This window comes from Pan paniscus, chromosome 13 (genome assembly GCF_029289425.2).
Source record: "Pan paniscus chromosome 13, NHGRI_mPanPan1-v2.0_pri, whole genome shotgun sequence".
Lineage (NCBI taxonomy): Eukaryota > Metazoa > Chordata > Mammalia > Primates > Hominidae > Pan > Pan paniscus.
The window spans coordinates 48,033,480-48,054,795 of record NC_073262.2 but is presented as its reverse complement, the minus strand read 5'-3'; the positions used below and the strand labels follow the sequence as shown (position 1 = coordinate 48,054,795).

General features: G+C 48.2%; 1 protein-coding gene across 2 annotated transcripts in view; it reads left to right on the top strand.

Moving 5' to 3' along the window:
* MYO7B (myosin VIIB) overlaps positions 1-21,316 on the top strand; it is a 105,329-nt gene that overhangs the window by 56,492 nt on the left and 27,521 nt on the right. For both annotated transcript variants that reach the window (XM_055108564.2, XM_008953605.4), the window contains exons 16-24: positions 1,084-1,221; positions 3,787-3,939; positions 4,537-4,635; positions 7,156-7,250; positions 16,524-16,608; positions 17,891-18,109; positions 19,394-19,564; positions 20,192-20,401; positions 20,535-20,702. In XM_055108564.2, coding sequence (XP_054964539.1) covers positions 1,084-1,221; positions 3,787-3,939; positions 4,537-4,635; positions 7,156-7,250; positions 16,524-16,608; positions 17,891-18,109; positions 19,394-19,564; positions 20,192-20,401; positions 20,535-20,702 — 1,338 coding nt within the window. The remainder of the gene's footprint in view (positions 1-1,083; positions 1,222-3,786; positions 3,940-4,536; positions 4,636-7,155; positions 7,251-16,523; positions 16,609-17,890; positions 18,110-19,393; positions 19,565-20,191; positions 20,402-20,534; positions 20,703-21,316) is intronic.

The window sequence follows — 21,316 nt, the reverse complement described above, 5'->3', positions numbered from 1 at the left end:
TGGGTGGATGGGTATGTAAGTGGATGGGTGAATGGGTGTGTCGATGGTTGGGTGGATGGGTGAGTGGGTGAATGGATAGATGGATGGGTGGGTGGCTGTGTGGATGGGTGAGTGGATGGACGGGTGGGTGGGTGGATGGGTGAATGGATGGGTGGATGGGTGAGTGGGTGGATGGATAGATGGACGGGCAGGTGGCTGTGTGGGTGGGTGAGTGGATGGATGGGTGGGTGGATGGGTGGGTGGGTGGATGGATAGATGGATGGGTGGGTGGCTGTGTGGATGGGTGAGTGGATGGATGGATGGGTGGGTGGAATGGTGAATGAATGGGTGCATGGGTGGGTGCATGTGGCAGCTTATATAAGGGGGTTTGGAGTGGGAATGGGAATCTGGGGGGTCCAGAGTTTAGATAGGAGAAGTGACTTTGTGCTGGGTAGATGGTGGGGGCCACGCCTGGGTAGAGGGGTGGAGAGCATGGCCTTAGTGGGGCCATGGGTGGATGGGTGAGTGGGTGGATGGGTGGTGAGTAGGTGGATGGATGGGTGAGTGGGTGGATGGGTGGTGAGTAGGTGGATGGATGGGTGAGTGGGTGGATGGGTGGTGCGTGGGTGGATGGATGAGTGGGTGGATGGGTGAATGGATGGGTGAATGGGTGGGTGGATGGGTGGGTGGGTGGATGGGTGAGAGGGTGGATGGATAGATGGATGGGCGGGTGGCTATGTGGGTTGGTGAGTGGATGGAAGGATGGATGGGTGGGTGGGTGGGTGAATGGATGGACGCATGGGTGGGTGGGTGGATGGGTGCTGGGTAGGTGGAGGGATGGGTGAGTGGGTGGATGGGTGGTGGGTGGGTGGATGGATGGGTGGGTGGGTGGATGGATAGGTGTGTGAGTGGATGGGTGAAGGGGTGGGTGGATGGGTGAGTGGGTGGATGGATACATGGATGGGTGGGTGGGTGGATTCTTGAATAGGTAGATGCACCACCCCACCTGTGGGGCCTTGGCAGCAACCCTTGCTGGCCTACAGGGTCAGCTGTCCCAGGACATGGCTCCTGAGACCCACTTGTGCTCTGTGCTTCCATTCACAGTCTGCAGACTCAAATAAACGGCCCTCCACCTTAGGAAGCCAGTTCAAACAGTCTCTGGACCAGCTGATGAAAATCCTGACCAACTGCCAGCCTTACTTCATCCGCTGCATCAAACCTAATGAGTATAAGAAGCCGCTGGTAATGACAGGAGGCTGGGGCACAGCAAAGGAGGGAGGAGGAGGAGGCTGATGGCCTCTAGGGTTGTGGTCACTCCCTCTGCCAGGGCCTGGCTAGCGTTAGAGCTGTTACTGCCCCTACCTTACAGATAAGTACACTGGGGTAAGGTGACCAGACTAGGTCATGTGAAGGTCAGTGACCTGCAGAGCTTTGGGTTGCTGAGACCTCAGTTCCCTTAGCTCCGCCATGCATCTTCTGTGTGTTCTTGGCCTGGCTCTTTGCTGCTGTGAGCCTCAGTTTTCCCTTCTGTAAAGTCAGACTTGCTCCTGCCTGCAGGAATGCACTGAGGATTGGACATGAGGTTTGCAGTACATGTCCCATATGTAAACCACACTCAACAAAGGCAGCAATCAGTAATAGGACTTTAGAGGCTGACACCACTCCTTTCACCAAGCCCTGCAGACAGTCAGCTTTACCTGCTGTGAGACGGTGAGGGGGTGAGAGCCCACACTCCCTGTCCACAACGGAGTCCCTGCTCCATTGGGTGGGGAGTCCCACCCAGAGGCCGCATATGCAGGGATTCCCCAAACTAGGAGACATCAGCTGAAACAATATAAAATGGTTTTATCCCCATAAGGGAATAAAAATATTACATGAAATTAAATGCTTTTTGGAAAGAATAAAACTATGTGAAATTGAGTTTGATCTGGGTGCAGTAGCTCATGCTTGTAATCCCAGCACTTTGGGAGGCTGAGGCGGGAGGATTGCTTGAGGCAAGCCTGGGCAACATAGCAAGACCTTATCTCTGCAAAAAAATTTAAAAGTATAAAAATTAGCTAGGTATGGTGGTATGTGCCTGTAGTCTCAGCTACTCAGGAGGCTGAGGGAGGAGGATCACTTGAGCCCAGGAGGTCAAGGCTGCAGTGAACTATGATCACACCACTGCACTTCAGCCTGGGTGACAGAGCAAGACCTGTCTCTAAAAAAATAAAATGGGGCTTGCCTTATGAAATCTAGGTTGCATCTTCCTTGAAGGCAAAATAGGCAGATGAGAGATAACCTATCTTGTTCCTTAACTGCTGGGAGAAGTAGCTGGGCTCCCAGAGACCCTTGGCTCGTTCAGACCCTGCCTACCTTGGGAGCTGGGAGTTGCAGGACAGGCAGGCAGGCCTGAGGCTGAAGCTCGGGGGTTAAGAGTGCCTCTGGCTGGGATATCTCTCATTGGTGGCTGCTCAGGGTTCAAACCCAGGCTCAGCCCCTTAGAAGCAAAACCCTATGCCTCAGCACCTCATCTTTAAGTTGGAGCCAATCACCCCCACCAGGTAGGAATGTTGTAAAGATTCAGTGAGAAACACCAGGCCCATAGGAAATCGTCAGTGAAGCGCAGCTAAACACTTACCCGAGGCTAAGCTCAGTGTGGCCTGGACCCCACCAGCAGTTGGCGCTGTGACCCTGCAGGTGGGGTAACAGTGCCTGCTGGTGGGTTTGCCACATCAGAGGGCGTTCCCCAGGGTCCCTCAGAGACTCCTGGCTTGTAGGTGGAGAGGGGCTCTCTAGAATCCAAGCCATGGCAGAGTCTTGGAACCCCTGCTGAAGCCTGACACCCCAGGGAAGGACATCATGCCATTTCTCTGCCAGTCACACTCGCCTCAAAGCAAAAGACGGCTCAGCTCCCTGGGGCCAAAGGCCCTCCACTCCTCCGCCCCAGCCACTCCAGGTCTCACTCTGACCTCCATCTCCAGGGAGGGAGAGACTAAGTTGATTAGGATATTTTCTGCCTCTGAGTAGATTTATTTTTTCATTTAACTATTGTGAGGGAGGCACCATGAAACTGCAAGTGCCTGCGGGGCAGCTTTCCACCCCGACCTATGTAGGCAAGGGGTGCTTAAAAACATTTTAAACTGGGCCAGGCGCGGTGGCTCAGGCCTGTAATCCCAGCACTCTGGGACGCCAAGGCGGGCGGATCATTTGAGCTCAGGAGTTGGAGACCAGCCTGGCCAACATGGTGAAACTCCGTCTTTAACTAAAAACACAAAACTTACCCGGGCGTGGTGCTACACGCCTGTAATCCCAGCTACTCGGGAGGCTGAGGCAGGAGAATCGCTTGCACCCAGGAGGCAGAGGTTGCAGTGAGCCGAGATCGTGCCACTGCACTCCAGCCTGAGCGACAGAACGAGACTCCATCTCAAAAAAATAAATAAATAAAATTAAAAAAAATTTTTTTTAAAAAGCATTTTAAACTGGGCATGTGCAGAGGACGTTTACATTCACAGCGCTTCGAGTAGTTGACAGTGATGGGAGTACTGTGTTTCTGTGGGTGCCACAGTTTCCATGCTATCGACTTTTATCTCCTTGACAACACTACGGGTTTTTCAACTACTTGCACTACCCTCTTCAAAATGTAGCCTTACTGAAGTCGCATTTGTTTAGTTCTTCCATCTCTGGAGGACAGTGGGGGTGGGCGGGGCGGGGGGCTGGACACACTGACCTCTGGCTGTGGGCCCGTGCCCGATGGTGGGGTGCCGGGAAGGGGGGTGGCTGGAAAGTGGGGCTTGCGCTGGGTCAGCGCCCGGTGTCCGCCCACAGCTGTTTGACCGGGAGCTGTGCCTGCGGCAGCTGCGATACTCGGGCATGATGGAGACCGTGCACATCCGCAAGTCGGGCTTCCCCATCCGCTACACGTTCGAGGAGTTCTCGCAGAGGTTCGGCGTGTTGCTGCCCAACGCCATGCGGATGCAGGTCAGCGCCCCTCGGGGACGGGCACCTCTGGCCATCCGCGGCCTTCCCCTCGGCCTTGGGCACCTCCAGCCCCCACTACCGAGGGGGTCTCCCGCTGCCCTCCCCGGCCCCAGCCTTGCGATGAGCCCTGTCCTTCCTCCCTCTCTCCTCCTCCCACCCTGCCCTCTCCCTCTCCCAGCGCCGCGGAAGTGAGGGGGCTTTCCCTGGGGTCTGGGAGAGCTGGCGGCCGCAGCGGTTCCTTCTGGAACATGTCTGTAGTTGTACAGCAGACACGTTCTCTCCTACCGTGTCAGGGAGCCGAGGTGTGGCTAGAAAGCTACTGGGGCCCGAGGTTCTTCCTGTCCTGTCTGGAACCCTCAGCCATCCTGAGGCTGGGCCTGGCCTGGGCCGAGTCCCACAACACATGGAGGCCCCGGGCCCCGAGTTCCCTCCTCACCCCAACCCCTATTCGAGGTTCCCGTTGTGCCTGTGCCTGGGCGGGGGTGGGGGGCAGCCCCTGATGGGGGAGCCTGTGGGAGGAGGGAGACACCACCCCCAGAGAGCCGCCGAGGGGTCTCTGCCCCACCTCCCACCGATACCCCCGTTTGGTCTTGGCAGCTGCAAGGCAAGTTCCGCCAGATGACCCTGGGCATCACTGACGTGTGGCTGCGGACAGACAAAGACTGGAAAGTGGGGAAGACCAAAATTTTCCTGAAGGTGAGACCCCGAGGAACCAGCCAGCTGTCGGCCTCCTGCAGCATGTGGGCTTGTCAGCTCTTGCACCAGGCTCGGGGTCCATGGTCCATGTGCCCTGAGCCAATGACACTGGGCAGAGCAGCTCAAAGTGTGGTCCCCACCCTCAGGGCACCCCTGGATGTAGAACATCACGCTAGGGGACAATGAGGTGGTGGTGAGGGTACTGGGGAGGGCCGGCCCAGCCTGTGGAAGCCCAGGAGGCTTCTCAGAGGGGTACCTAGGGCAAGGCCTGAGGGTGCAGAGGAGGTGCCTTCCAGCCATAGGGCAGCACCCAGGAGCTCAGGGCGGTCTGCCGGTGTCCTGAGACCTGGCGTCCATCATGCTGGCAGCCACATCCTGCCATGCAGGCTTCCCCACAATGGGGAGGCCCAGCCTCTGCAGAGCCCGGAGGGCTACTGCTTTAGTGGAAGGGTGCTGTGTGTCAACTCTCCACAAAGTGACTTGTCCTTAGCGGGGCTTGTGCGAGCATCACCACCACAACCTGCCTCCCCCAAAATGCACAGGGAGCTGAAGTCACACAAAGGAAGCTTCGGGGCCCTCCAGAAGTGCCATTTGGGTCAGAGCCACTGAGGAGGGAACCTCCCTGTCCCCTAGTCTCATAAGCCTCAGCGGGCCAGCACAGTGAGAGGGAAGAGGAATAACTGGGAGCAGAGCTGGGAGGATGCTTTGCCAGCTCGCCTGAGCTCCCACCCATCCCTGCTGCCCCTTCCTCTTCCCCCATGGTGCCTGCCCACCTGCCCTTATGTGTCCTCAGAGGGACGTCCTGGCCCCAGCCCTCGAGTCGGTCTGTCTGTCCATTTGGCTGTGCAGTAGTCAGGCTGTGCTGGGGCTCAGAGGCTAAGATGCGCGGGAAGAAGCAGAGTGGCTTCCAATTTAGTGGGGGAGGTAAGGCCAGCAGAGGGACCATCTCAGGGCACTGTGGGTTTGTCATAAATGGCTCTTATTATTTTGAGGCATGTTCCTTCAATACCTAGTTTATTGAGAGTTTTTTAACATAAAGCGATGTTGAATTTCATCGAAGGCCTTTTCTGCATCTATTGAGATAATCATGTGGTTTTTGTCTTTAGATTTGTTTATGTGGTGAATTATGTGTATTGATTTGCGTATGTTGAACCAGTCTTGCATCCTGGGGATGAAGCCAACTTGATCGTAGTGGATAAGCTTTTTGATGTGCTGCTGTATTCAGTTTGCCAGTATTTTATTCAGAATTTTTGCATCGATGTTCATCAGGAATATTGGCCTGAAGTTTTCTTCTTTTGTTGTATCTATGCCAGGTTTTGTTATCAGGATGCTGCTGGCCTCATAGAATGAGCCAGGGAGGAGTCCCTGCTTTTCAATTGTTTGGAATAGTTTAAAAAAAAAGGGTATCAACTCCTCTTTGTACTTCTGGTAGAATTCAGCTGTAAATCCATCTGGTCCTGGGATTTTTTTCGTTGGTAGGCTATTATTGCCTTAATTTCAGAACTTGTTACTGATCTATTCAGGGATTCACCTTCTTCCTGGTTAAGTCTTGGGAGGGTGTATGTGTCCAGGAATTTATCCATTTCTTCTACATTTTCTAGTTTATTTGCATAGAGGTTTTTATACTATTCTCTGATGGTTGTCTGTATTTCTGTGGGCTCAGCAGTGATATCCCCTTTATCATTTTTTATCGTGTCTATTGGATTCTTCTCTCTTTTCTTCTTTTTTAGTCTAGGTAGTGGTCTATTTTATTAATTTTTTCAAAAAAATCAGCTCCTGGATTCATTGATTTTTTGAAGAGTTTTTCGTATCTCTGTCTCCTTCAGTTCTGCTCTGATCTTGGTTTCTTCTTGTCTTCTGCTAATTTTGAAGTTTGTTTGCTCTTGATTCTCCAGTTATTTTAGTTGTGATGTCAGGGCGTCAATTTGAGATCTTTCTAGCTTTCTGATAAGGGCATTTAGTGCTATAACTTTCCCTCTTAACACTGCTTTAACTCTGTTGTTTTGGGGTGGAGAGTTCTGTAGATATCTATCAGGTCCACTTGATCCAGAGCTGAGTTCTAAATATCTTTGTTAATTTTCTGTCTCGATGATCTGTCTAATATTGACAGTGAGGTGTTAAAGTCTCCCACTATTATTGAGGGTAACATTTTTATATTGAAACAAGCATGGGGCTTTTACACGGTTGAATGCAAATGTCACATGAATTTTGGGAAATAAAACACAACTTCAGGAAAATTTTGTGCCCCCTCTTGAATTCTTCAGAGTAGAAATAAAGGATGCCACATTGAATTAGCAAGAAGAAAGAGCTAATGTGGGAAGTTCTTGGATTGGGGTGGGAGGTATAGTTGCAGCTCCTGTCTCTGAGCAACATCAAGGTCACTTTGAGGGCCCCCTTCTCTGGCCTGCCCTCCTGGGAGAAGCCTGAGAGATGCTACCTTCGGGAGACAGAGCCCTGGCCCCAGGCAGGGGCTGTAGGGTGAGGGTGAGCAGCCCAGTGACGGTGTCTCTCCTGTTCCAGGATCATCAGGACACTCTGCTGGAGGTACAGAGAAGCCAGGTGCTAGACAGAGCGGCGCTCAGCATCCAGAAAGTCCTGCGGGGCTACAGATACAGGTGCCGGCCCCACCCCAAGGCCCACCCAGCCCACTCCTGCCCACAGTGTCCCCACACAGGCCTGCAGCCCACAAACCAGGATCACATGTTCCCGCTGGGCCCTCCCTGGGGTTACTGAGATCTTCCAATGCCTTCCAACCAGGGACACTGCAGCCTGTGTTGGCCAGAGAATTCAGATACATTATTGGAATGTTTGGAAAAAACAAAAAAACACTCCATATGCAAGAGATGGGAGCCGAATGAAGGGGCAGCCCCGCTCTCAACCAGGGTTTGACGTTCCACTTCCATTATATCAAAGCGTATGGGTTTGGGTTATGAGGCAATTTGCTTTTGGACAGGAAAGAATCCATGGCTTGCCTGGGTTCCCTGGTGAGTAAGAGGGTACCGCTTGAGTTGTAATCCAGGATCAGTGGATCAGCAGCGCTGCTGCCTTGCCCCACCCTCACCTGGGTTCCTGAGCCACCATAGCAAGGGCTGGAAACCCAGGCATGAGAAAGTAGAAGACAGCCAGCCCCGGGAATAGAGAATGAGGGGACAGAGAGCAGGGCAGGGGGCAGGGAGCTAGGGCCCACAGCTAGAGAGGCAGCTGTGCTGCTGGGAAGCCGGAGGCCAGCTCAGGGCCAGACCCTGGTGCTGCCGATCTCGGGACAACAGGCCGCATCTGACCAAACAGGCCCACGTGGTCAGAGGCCAGGCAGGCTGGCCACCCTGACTCCCAACATTTTAAATTAAACTTTTTGTTTTGAGATTACTGTAGATTTACATGCAGTTGTAAGAAACAATACAGAGATATCGCCATAATCTTCACCCATTTCCCCCAGTGGAACGTCTTACCACCAGGATTCCTTCTGCGGCCTTGTTTAGCCACGCCCCCTCTCTCACACCTGCCCCCAGTGCTGCTTAACCCCAGCAACCTCTAACCTGTTCTACATTTCTAGAATGTTGCCATTGCACAAATGTTATATACGTGGAATTATACAACATGCAGCCTGGGGTGGGCTTTTTTCACTTGGCATGTTTCTCTGGAGATTCATCCAGGTTATTGCTTGCATTAATACTTATTTATTTATTTATTTATTTGAGACAAAGTCTCACTCAGTCAACCAGGCTGGAGTACAGTGGCACAATCTTGGCTCACTGCAACCTCTGCTTTCCGGGCTCAAGCTATCCTCCCACCTCAGCCTCCAAAGTAGCTGGTACTACTACAGGCACCCGCCACCTTGCCCGGCTAATTATTGTATTTTTTGTAGAGACGGGGTTTCGCCATGTTACCCAAACTGGTCTCAAACTCCTGGCCTCAAGTGATCCACCCGCCTCAGCCTCTCAAAGTGCTGGGATTACAGGTGTGAGCCACTGCGCCCAGCCAATATTTTGTTACTTTTTATTGCTCGGTGGTATTCTATGGGATGGATACACCACAGTTTGTTTAACCATTCACCTGTAGAAGGACATCTGGGCTGTTTGCAGTTTTTGGCTTTGACGAATAAAGCTGTTATGAACATTTATGAGGTTTTTGTGAGAACATCAGCTGCCGTTTCTCTGGGTGGTATGCCCAGGAGTGCAGTTGCTGAGTCATACAGCGGTTACAAGTTTTGTTTCTTAAGAAACTGCCAAAGTGTTTTCAAGAGTGGCTGTACCATTTTACATTCCCACCAGCAATGTCTGGCTGACTCAGTGTCCGTGCATCCTCACCAGTATTTGATGTTGTCACTGTTTATTTTAGCCCTTCTGACAGGTATGTGATGGTCTCTCATTGTGGCTGTCCTTACCATTTCCCGATGTGGAACACCTTTGTGTGTGCTTGTCATGTATGTGTCCCCTCTTTGGTGACCTGTCTGTGCATGTTGCTTGCCTGTTTTCTAATTGGAGTCTTTGTTGAGTTTTGAGAGTTCTTTATATATTCTAGATACTAGTCCTCTGTCAGCTATGTGGTTTGTGAATATTTTCTCCTAGTCTGTAGATTGTCTCTTCATCCTCTTAAGAGGGCTTTGCAGAGCAAAAGTTTTTAATCTTGGTAAAGTCTAATTGTCAAATTTCTCTTTCATAGATCGTGCTTTTAGTGTTAAGTCTAAGAACTCTTTTCGTCAAGATTTTCTTTTGTGTTTTTCTAAAAGTTTTTATAGTTTTAAATATGTTACATGTAGGTCCATGACACATTCCCATTTTGAATTAATTTTTGTGTAGAGCGTGACACTTAGGTCAAGGTTCTTTTAAATTTTTTTCTATGGTTGTCTCCCCAGCATTATTCATAAAAAAAGTCTATCCTTCCTTCAGTGAATTGCTTTTACATCTTTATCAAAACCTAGCGGTGTGGGTCTATTTCTAGGTTCTCTATCCCATTCCATTGGTCGATGACTCTATCCCTCCGCAATGCCACAACATCTTGTTTATCATAGTTATATAATAAATCTTAAAGCTGTGTAGACTAATTCTTCCCACTTTTCTTCTTCAAAAGTGTTTCAGTTATTGTAGTTCCTTTGCATTTCCATGTACATATAAAAATAATTTTGTCTATATCTACAAAAAAAAAAACCTTGTTGGGATTTTTGATAGTAATAGGCTTGTATAGCAATTTGAGAATTAACATCTCTACTAAATCCATCTTACAATCCATAAACATGATACGTAGCTCCATTTATTTAGATCTTATTTGATTTCATGCATCCGTGTTTTGTAGTTTTTAGCACACAAACCCTGTACATGTTTTATTAGATTTACATGTTTTTTTGGAATTATAAATGGTACTGTATTTTTAATTTTGACATTGGCATATTCATTGCTAGCAAATAGAAATATGTTGGATTTTTGTGTGTTGACTTCATATCCTGCAGCCTTGCTGAGCTCACTTTTTATAAATTCCTTAGAATTTTGGATGTAGATCATCCTGTCATCTGCAAATAGGGACAGTTTTCTTTCTTTTTTTTCCAATCCGTATGTCTTTTATTTCCTTCTCTTGCCTATTGCAGTAGCCAGAACATCCAGTATTGTTAGAGTGGTGAGAACAGATATATTTGCTTTGTCCTTTATCTTAGGGGGAAAACACTCAGACTTTAACCATTAAATATAATGTTAGCTGTAGATTTTTCATTGATGCCCTTTCTCAAGTCGAGGAAGCTTCCGATATTCCTAGTTTTCTGGGAGTTTTTATCATGAACAAGTGTTGAATGTCAATTTTTTTCCTGCATCAGTTGATAATGATATGTGATTTTTCTTCTTTAGCCTTTCAATGTGGTGAGTTACGTTTACTGATTTTTAAATATTGAACCAGCTTTGCATCCCTGGAGGAAACACCACTCAGTCATAGTGTATAATTCTTTTTTATGTTGCTGAATGCTATTTGTTAATGTTTCATTAAGGATTTTTGCGTCTATATTCATGAGGTCTGAGGATTTTTTTTTCTTTTGTCTTGTCTGGTTTTGGTATCAGAGTAACACTAGCTTCATAAAATGAATTAGGAAGTGTTTCCTCCTCTGTTTTCTGGAAGAAATTGTGTAGAATTGATGTGAATTTTTCTTTAAATGTTTGGCAAAAGTCTCCAGTGAAAATATCTGGGCCTGGGAATTTTTTTATAGAGAGTTTTTAATTATAAATTCAATTTATTTAATAGTTATAGGAATGATTCAAATTATTTTATATTGAGCGAGTTGTGGTAATTTGTGCTTTCTGAGGAACTAGTCCATGTTATCTAAGTTGTCAAATGTATGCATGTCAATTTGTTCATAATATTCCCTTATTATCCTCTTGATATCTGCAGACTCTGTAATGATATCCCCTGTGTCATTCCTGATATTGGAAATTTATGTCTTCCCCTTTTTTTCTTTGTCAGTCTTGCTAAAGATTTGTCAATTTTCTTGTCCTGGCCGGGCATGGTGGCTCACACCTGTAATCCCAGCACTTTGGAGGCCGAGGCAGGCAGATCACCTGAGGTCAGGAGTCCGAGACCAGCCTGGCCAACATGGCGAAACCCCGTCTCTACTAAAAATACAAAATTTAGCTGGGTATGGTGGCAGGCGCTTGTAATCTCAGCTACTCAGGAGGCTGAGGCAGGAGAATCGCTTGAACCTGGGAGGTGGAGGTTGCAGTGAGCCAAGATTGTGCCATTGCACTTCAGCCTGGGCAACAAGAGTAAGACTCTGTCTCAAAAAAAAAAACGAAACAAAACAAAACAAAAAACATTCTTGTCCTTTTCAAAGAATCAGGCTTTAGTTTCATTACTTCTTCTCTAATTTTTTATTTTTAATTTCCTTAATTTCTGCTCTTTTATTATTTTCATCCTTCCAAAATATATCCTTGGGTGTATTTTACCCTTCTTCCTCTAGATTCTTGAGGCAGGAGATTAGATTATTAATTCAAGGCTTTTCCTCTTTTCTAATGTAGAGTGATATAAATCTCTGTCTTAGCACTGCTTTAGCTGTGTTTCACAAATGTTCACATGTTATGCTTTCATTTAGTTCATTCAATTTCATCCACTTTCACTCAGAAGAAAAATTAAATTTTCCTTGAAATTTCCTCTGTGAAATTTAGAAGTATGTTGTTTGGTTTTCAAGTGTTTAGAGATTTTTCTGTTATCATTTTGTCTTTGACTTCTAGTTTGATTTCACTATGGTAAGAGACACACTCTGTATGAATTAAGTTCTATTAAGTATGTTGAAGTTTCCTTTATGGCCCAAAATATGTCCTCTCTTGGTATATATTCTAAGAGCACTTGGAAAGAACATATATTTTGCTGTTAATTCGGAGGTGTGCTCTGAAAAATGTCAATTAGATCTTGTTGGTTGATAGTGGTGTTGAAGTCTATATTGTTGCTGATTTTCTGTCTATGTGTTTTATCAATTGTTGAGAGAGTCTCTAATTATAATTGTGGATTTGCCTTTTCCATTTCAGTTTTATCATTTTTGCTTCACATATTTTGCAGCTCTGTTGTTTGGTGAACACACAGTTAGGATTGCTATGTCTTGGTGGATGTGCTTTTTATTATCATGTAATATCCTTCTCTGTCTCTGCTTATCTCCTTTGCTCTGAAGTCTACTTTATCTGGTATTAATATAGCCACTCCTGTTTTGATTACTATTTACATGATCTATATTTTTCATCCTTTTACTTTCGGCCTACCTATATAACTATATGTTAAGTGAGTTTCTCATAGACAGTATGTAATCGGGTCATGTTTTTCAATCCATTCTGCCAGTGTATGTCATTGGCATACATTAAATTCTCCCTTAACATCATCAACAGATTCTTGGAAACTATGACTTTCCAAGAATATACAGCAGGTGTTCGAATATCATTGTTCCCTTCAATGTGGTTTCATTATAATGATGAGAAAACCGTTGGTTCCATTACATATCATTTCACTCAAAGCCTGTTTCCAAGAAGGTATCAGCAACATTGAGGACTTACTGTATTTAGGCCTTTTACATTTAATGTAATTATTCATGTTAGAGCTCAAGTCTGCCATTTTATTTTTTGTTTTCTATTTTTTTCCTCTCTCCGCATTTTTATGTTTTCTTTTTCCTGCCTTTCTATGACTTATTTAAAAATTTTTAAGTATTTCATTTTGATTTATCTACAATGTGTTAGAGTTTATATCTTTTTTATAGCTCTCTAAAGTGGTTGCATTAGGTATCACATTATACACATACACACAGAGAGAAAGTATCTACCGCTGTCATCATTTTACCACTTCCAGTGAAGTATAGAAACTTTACCCCCTTTTATGTCCATTTACCTTCTCTCATATGTAATACAATTTTCTTAAATATTTTCTCTACATACATGTAGAATGACATCAGAAAGTGTTGGCCAGGCACGGTGGCTCATACCTGTAATCCCAGCATTTTGGGAGGCCAAGGCAGGAGGATCACTTGAGGCCAGGAGTTCAAAACCTGCCTGGTCAACGTAGTGAGAACTCATCTCTACAAAAGAAAAATACAAAAATTATCTGGGCATGGTGGTGCATGCCTCTAGTCCAGCTATTTGGGAGGCTGAGGTGGAAGGATCCTTGAGGCCAGGAATTCAAAGTTATGTTGAGCTCTGATGACGCCACTGCACTCCAGCCCAGATGACAGAGTGAGACCCTGTCTCCAAAAAAGAAAACAAAGAAAGGAAACAACAACAACACTTTCTTTGCTCATCTATAAGAAGCAACTCCTGGCTGGCAAGATGACTTATGCCTGTAATCCCAGCACTGTGACCGGCTGAGGCAGGTGGATCACTTGAGCTCAGGAATTCAAGACCAGCCTGAGCAACATGGTGAAACCTCATCTCTACTAAAAATACAAAAAATTAGCCGGGCGTGGTGATGTGCACCTGTAGTCCCAGCTACTCAGGAGGTTGAGGTGGGAAGATTACTTGAGCCTGGGAGGTGAAGGTTACAGTAAGCCGAGATTGCACCACTGTACTCCAGCCTAGGTGACAGAGTGAGACCTTGTCTCAAAAAAAAAAAAGTAACTCCTAATCTATTCAAGTTTTATCATGAGATTGCAGCAAATTCGCCACATCTTCAGGCTCCACTTCTACTTCTAGTTCTCTTGCTATTCCCGCTACATATGCTGTTTCTTCCTCCACTGAAGTCTTAACCCCTCAAAGTCATTCATGAGGATTGGAATCAACTTCTAAATTCCTGTTAATGTTGATATTTTGACCTCCTCTCCTGAATCATGAATGTTCTTAGTGGCATCTAGAATGGTGAAAGCTTTCCAGAAGGTTTTCAATGGACTTTGCCCAGATCTATTAGGAGAATTACTATCTATGGCAGCTATAGCATTATGGCATTTATTTCTTAAATAAGACTTGACAGTCTGAATTACCCTTTGATCCATGGGCTGCAGAATGGATGCTTTGTTCACAGGCATAACAACATTAATCTCCTTGTATGTCTTCATCAGAGTTCTTGGGTGGCCGGGTGAATTGTCAATGAGCAGTAATAGTTTGAAAGAAATCATTTTTTCTGAGCAGTAGGTCTCAATGGTGGCCTTAAAATATTCAGTAAACCATGCTATAAATAGATGTGCTGTCACCCAGGCTTTGTTGTTTCATTTCTAGATTACAGGCAGAGTAGCTTTAACGTGATTGTTAAGGGCCCTAGGATTTTCAGAATGGTCAATTAGCATTGGCTTCAGCTTAAAGTCACCAGCTTCATAAGCTGCTAATAAGAGAGTCAGACTGTCCTTTAAAGATTTGAAGCCAGGCACTGAACTCTCTATACCTCTCTATTACCTATAAAAGTCCTAGTGGCGTCTTCTTCCAATATAAGGCTGTTTTGTCTACATTGAAAATCTGTTGGCCAGGTGTGGTGGCTCATGCCTGTAATCCCAGCACTTTGGGAGGCCGAGGTGGGTGGATCACAAGGTCAGCAGTTCGAGACCAGCCTGGCCAATATGGTGAAACCCCATCTCTACTAAAAATACAAAAAATTAGCCGGGCATGGTAGTGGAAGCCTGTAGTCCCAGCTACTCGGGAGGCTGAGGCAGGAGAATCGCTTGAACCTGGGAAGTGGAGGTTGCAGTGAGCTGAGATCACGCCACTGCACTCCAGCCTGGGCGACAGAGGGAGCCTCCATCTCAAAAAAAAGAAAGAAAATCTGTTGTTGAGTGCAGCCACATTTATCAATGACCTTAGCTAGATCTTCTGGATAACTCGTTGCAGCTTCTCCATCAGCACTTGCTGCTTCACCTTGCACTTTTATGTTATAGAAGTGGCTTCTTTCCTTAAACCTCATGACCCAAACTTTGCTAGCTTCATACTTTTCTTCTGCAGCTTCCTCACCTCTCTCAGCCTTCACAGAATTGAAGAGAATTAGGATCTTGCTCTGGGTTGGGCTTTGGCTTAAGGAAATGTTGTGGCTGGTTTGATCTTCTATCCAGTCCACGAAAACTGTCTCCATATCAGCAAGAAGGCTGTTTCACTTTCTCATCATTCATGTGTTCACTGGAGTAGCACCTTTAATTTCCTTCAGGAACTTTTCGTTCGTATTCACAACGTGGCTGTTTCGCGCAAGAGACCTAGCTTTTGGCCTGTCTCAGCTTTGGACGGGCCTTCCTCACGAAGCTTAATCATTTCTCGCTTTTGATTTAAAGTGAGAGACATGAGATGCTTCCTTTCACATGAACACTTAGAGGCCATTATAGAGTTATTAACTGGCCTAATTTTAGTATCGCTCTGTCTCAGAACAGGGAAACAGAGAAAAGAGAGAGAGATGGGGCACTACTGGTTGGTGGAGCAGTCAAAACACACACATTTGTTAAGTTTCCCATCTTATATGGGTGCAGTTTGTGGTGCCCCAAAACAATTCCAATTGTAACATTAAAGATCACAGATCACCACAGCAGATGTAATAATAATGAAAAATTTGAAATATTGCAAGAATTGCCAAAACGTTATACAGACATGAAGTGACCACATGCTGTTGGAAAAATGATACCAATAGACTAGCTCAACACACAGCTACCACAGACCTTCAATTTCTAAAAACACAATATCTGCAAAGTGCAATAGAGCAAAGTAACATCATAATAAACTGAGGCATGCCTGCATCTCTATATGCACTGAGCTTGCCTGGGAGTGACTCCGTCTCGCCAGAGCCCAGCTTTCAGGTTTTCTTGTCCGTGTCCAGCCCTGGGCTAGTGGCCAGAGGAGGGCCGTCTGCAATAAAAATGCGGAAGTAAGTTTTATCCTTTTGTAGCTCTTTGGGGGTAGAGGGAATGAGGGAGAATTTTCTGATAACTTAAAAAAACTGGACTGTTGGCTGGACACAGTGGCTCACGCCTGTAATCCAGCACTTTGGGAGGCCGAGGTAGGTGGATCACTTAAGGTCAGGAGTTTGAGACCAAACTGGTCAACATGGTGAAATTCTATCTCTACTAAAAATACAAAAATTAGCTGGGCGTGGTGGCAGGCACCTGTAATCCCAGTTACTCAGGAGGTTGAGGCAGGAGAATTGCTCAAACCTGGGAGGTGGAGGTTACAGTGAGCCGAGATCCGTGCCATTGCACTCCAGCCTGAGCAACAAGAGTGAAACTCCATCTAAAAAAACAAAAAACAAAAAACACTGGACTGTCATCATCCACAAATTTGGGTTGCTGATAGTAGATTTTTTGTTCCTAACCTGCCTGTGAGTCTTTTGGTCTGTAACACCTTCTGAGAAAGGATTGTACGTATTCATTTTTCCCAATATTTCACTAACCCTGTTCCCTTCCAAACCAGTTTTTCTCCCTCAGAAGCTTTAAACCATCTGGGATTGTTACATGTATGTGGCTTGCATTGCCCTTCTAGGAAGGAGTTCCTGAGGCAGAGGCGGGCAGCTGTGACCCTGCAGGCCTGGTGGAGAGGCTACTGCAACAGGAGGAATTTCAAGCTGGTGAGAGAGCTCTCTGGGGCGGCTGGGCCCGCGGGACCAGTGGGTAACTGTCCAGTAAAAGACAGATTTGTAAAGTTTGTTTCTCTGAATGAGAGACCTCAGGCAGGAAGGATCAAATCATTCACAGACGTGGCATGCAAATTTAAAATGATCAGACCTCAGCATCCCACACAGTCTCTTCTTAGCATAATCTCCGGCCCCATGGTCTGCAGGCTTCAAAATGTTTTGCAGAATTTGGAGCATCCTCAGAGCTAGACTAGGTGTCCTGCTCTGGAATGGAATACCTCCTGTCTTTTCCCAACTTGCAGGCAACAAATAAGCAAATGGATTGATTATTCTTTGTTCCAAGTACCTTTTCCTAATTTTTTCTCTTAACCACGGGCATTTGCTAATGAGTATCTGCTCAAAAGAATGAACTAGAGCAACCATGGCTGTGCCTGTGTCACTTGGCCACTTGCTTTTGTCACGGATGTGACTGGTTATGACACGAAATGGTCACATCAGCAAGACTGGCCCAGCCTGCCTGCATTCCACGCCCACCAACGGCATGATAGTAGCTGACCTGTGTGGAGCAGTTCCTTGGGGCCTGTTGCTTCGCATACATCATTTTATTTAATATTAAACCAACTCTGTACGTCAAGGAACTGAGACATAGAGGGGTTGAGCAGTTTCCCCAAGAGCATGAGACTAGTAAACCCCAGAGTTGGGGTTTAGATGAGGGGCTGTGACTTCCAAGCTCTTAAGCCAACCGGTTGGGCGGGTCTTTAGGAAGCCCAGGGACTGCTGTGGCCCAGGGGATGTTTGCGGCACTGACGTGGTGTTCATCCATTTATTACTGCACTTTTACTTTAAAGATGCTCTCAGGGATTTGAGTGGCCACAGGCCTCCACACAGGTGTGCTAGCCTGTGGGCAAGTCAGCTGAACTTGGCTGGCAGATGTGGACAGCAGGGCCTCAGGAATCCACTCTCCCATTTCACCCGTGTGAAATCCACACCAATTCTCTCCATCTACGGCCCCAAGGAGGCCCCTTTATTATTTATGCTATTTCACAAATGCTTATTTAGCACTTATTTGCACGTCACGCTCTGGTCTAAGTACTTTATAAGCAATAACTCACTTACTGTTCTTGTGTTCCTAGGTGTGTACCATTCTAGCACCAGCCCTTTGCCAAAACAAAACTAACTGTAAATCTATCTTGCACTGTCTCCTGGGGAGCACCCCTCTCTGTTTCCTGGGGAAGGCCTTCTTGCCCCTGATCTCACCTCCCTCTTGCCTCCACAGATCCTCGTGGGCTTTGAGCGCCTGCAGGCTATTGCCCGGAGCCAGCTGCTGGCGAGGCAGTACCAGGCTATGCGGCAGAGGACAGTCCAGCTGCAGGCCCTGTGCAGGGGATACCTGGTGCGCCAGCAAGTCCAGGCCAAGAGGAGGGCAGTGGTGGTCATTCAGGCCCATGCCAGGGGCATGGCTGCCCGGCGCAACTTCCGGCAAAGGAAGGCCAATGTAGGTGGTCACCTGGCCTCTTGGGCAGGTGGGACTGGCTGGGGCCCCAGTGGGTGAGGGCAAGAAGGAGTGAGCAGCTGTGTAGAGAGCTCACCAGAAGCGCTTTGGAAAATCCCCCCACCCCCGCCACAAACCAAGACGTTAAAATCTGTTCAATTACTCAAGAGCACAGCAAGGATACAGGACACAAGATGCAAATTAGCAGGCACCTGGGCTGAGATGTACATATCACGAGAGACACACCGTCCTCCTCTCCCTGTTCAAAGTCAGTTCTACAATGGCTCTGCAATGGCTGGGGAGCCGTGGCCACCACCCAGGAGCATGCAGGGTATAGCATGGGAGAGGCAGCAGGTCAATGGGACAGCCTTAGCCTTGAACCCGGAAGGTGAGCTCAGGTCCCCTCCCTTTCACCTTGGAGATGATTTTTGGGGCAGGGATGGTTGGTCCCCTGGAAGGTGCAGCAAAGCTGAGCCAGACAAGCTGGGAAAGGCCCCAGTTCCATGGAAGAGAGCAAAGTGTCCTCGTTACTGGGCTGTGTATGACAGCTCAGGGGACAGAGAAATATTAATACCAAGGGGAGCTGCTGAGTGTCTGGGGGGCTGGGAGGACACTGAGCAGGGGGACAGCACCAAGAAAATAACCCCATTTCCTCCATCGAGTACTCGAGACTCAACCTTCACACTTGGCTCATTTGGAAGTTGTGATAAGGCAAAGGGGCTAGGATGACGTTGACTTCTGCTCCATGGATGAAAACTTGGTCTACTAAGCACACTGCTAATACAGTGAACAGGGCAAATGAGAGAATGCACCCATAGACACGTCAGCAGCATGCTTCTGCACCCGCATGCCCCCAGCTGCCTGCAAAGCAGTCTTATCTGTGACTTCGTTACTGCAGCCCCTGGGGACCTGTCCTGGTGGACCCTTTTTGCCCTTTGAATGAAGGGACCAAGTGGTCCTGAGCAGTGGTTGTGCAGCTGGGTTCCTAGGGGGTCCCTGGAGTTTGAAGGGGTGCCTTAAGAGCCATCTGAGGGTAGGGACAAGCCAGCAACCTCACCTCTCCAGAGCTCTGATTATCGCTGGGAAAGGGAAAGCCCTGGCTGGTTGATCTCTAACCACACTAGCTGTTAAAATCTATTGTTTCAGAGCAGAATATTGATTTGGACAAATGATGGCAGGATGAGGCTTACTTGGCTTCTGGGAGGTGCTTGCCCTGTGGGGTAGGCAGGGCTGGGCCCCCTGAGCCCTGCTGGGCCCCTGGGTAACCTTCTTCCACGGGGTATGCAGGCGCCGCTGGTCATCCCAGCCGAGGGGCAGAAGAGCCAAGGCGCTCTCCCCGCCAAGAAGCGCAGATCCATCTACGACACCGTCACTGACACGGAGATGGTGGAGAAGGTGTTCGGCTTCCTCCCTGCCATGATTGGGGGCCAGGAGGGCCAGGCCTCGCCGCGCTTTGAGGTAACACAAGCCTGGTGTCCACAATCCGCCCTGGGCGGGGACAGGGAAGCCTGCCCAGTCCATGAACTCAGTCCACCTCTCGGCTCCCTGAGAAGCCAGAGCGGTGGCCAAGTGTGTGCTGCAGCCCTGCTGGTCCCACACAGAAGAGGGGAGCGTGCGTGGGTTCTGTGGTCAAAGCCTTCGAGTCAGGCAGGCTTCCCACCTGCAAGACTTCCTGGAGCCTTCTCTACCAATGCTGCCGGGCTGTCCATCACATGGCATTCCCCACGTATATTTGACCCCACCCGGGCACCCCCAGAGCACCTTTGAGGCCGCTGCTCTGCAGTGTGGCTGAGGAAGCTGCAGTGAGGATGGTGCATGCGGCAGAGGACACAGTGTCTGAGCATGGGGCCAGGAGGGGAGAGGGCAGGAGCCCTGCCCCTGCCCGGCAGGGTGTGTAGAGAACCCTGTGCTGGCACACGGCAGCCCACCTGAGCCCACTGAGTGTGGGGATGGGTGGTCTCCAGCACCTGAGGGATCAGGGTAATGCAACAGCCCCCGTGCTGCCCGGCCTGCTGGACAGTCAGCTGATGGGTTGGTTGTTACCTGAAAGCCCTGCTGACCCGTGTTCTCTCTCAATGGCCGTAGGATCTGGAATCAAAGACCCAGAAGCTGCTTGAGGTTGACCTGGACACAGTCCCCATGGCGGAGGAGCCTGAGGAGGATGTGGATGGCCTGGCCGAGTACACCTTCCCCAAGTTTGCTGTGACTTACTTCCAGAGATCAGCCAGCCACACACACATCCGGCGGCTCCTCCGATACCCGTTGCTTTACCACGAAGATGACACTGACTGCTTGGTACCAGGGTTCACTGGCTTCTAGTGGATCAGGCCAGCCCCGAGCCTGGGGTGTGAGCTGTGGCTCGGGGAAAGAAGGAAGGGGCCATAGTCACTGATGGGTTCCCACTGGGCCTTCTGTCTTGTTTCCCCAGGCCGCCCTGGTCATATGGAACGTCATCCTGAGGTTCATGGGTGACCTCCCAGAGCCAGTGCTGTATGCCAGGAGCAGCCAGCAGGGCAGCTCAGTGATGCGGCAGATCCATGACACGCTGGGCAGGGAGCACGGTGCCCAGGTTCCACAGCACAGTAGATCTGCACAGGCAAGTGGGGGGCAGCAGCGGGCAGAGGAGGGCGACACCTACCAGGTGCCTACAAGGGCCCAGTCCCTGGGGCAGCTGGACAGGACGGAGAGACAAGACCTGGAGCCCTGTCCTCAGCCTTACCCATGGAAGCCAGCCCCCAGGCCATGGTGCAGGCACTTTCAGTATTGAACCATGTTCAGGAGCTCATGAATCCCCATCCCGGGCTTTTTGAATTATACAGTCATTAACGGAGAGGGTGCCCTGGACTCTGAGTATTGGGTGCGACTTGAGCCAGATTCAGATGCACATAACAATAACAATAACAGGTGTTATTGACTGACAGCCTGCTCTGTGCCAGCTGCTACTCTTAATTCAATTCCCAGGTGGGCCAACCCTACAAGGTAGGGATGACTATATTTATAGCTAAAGAAACGAAGAGCTGAAATGACCTGCCCCCAGTTGCAGTGGACATGTGTATGGGACCTGGGCTTTGAATCCATTCTGCTGAATTCAAAAACTGAGCTCCTGACCCATGTTCTACCCTGCCCTCTAATGAAAGTTAATTCATATCCATTTTTGGTCAGAAGTCCTTCCTAAGGTCCATTTCCATGCTATAATCTTAGTGGAACTAA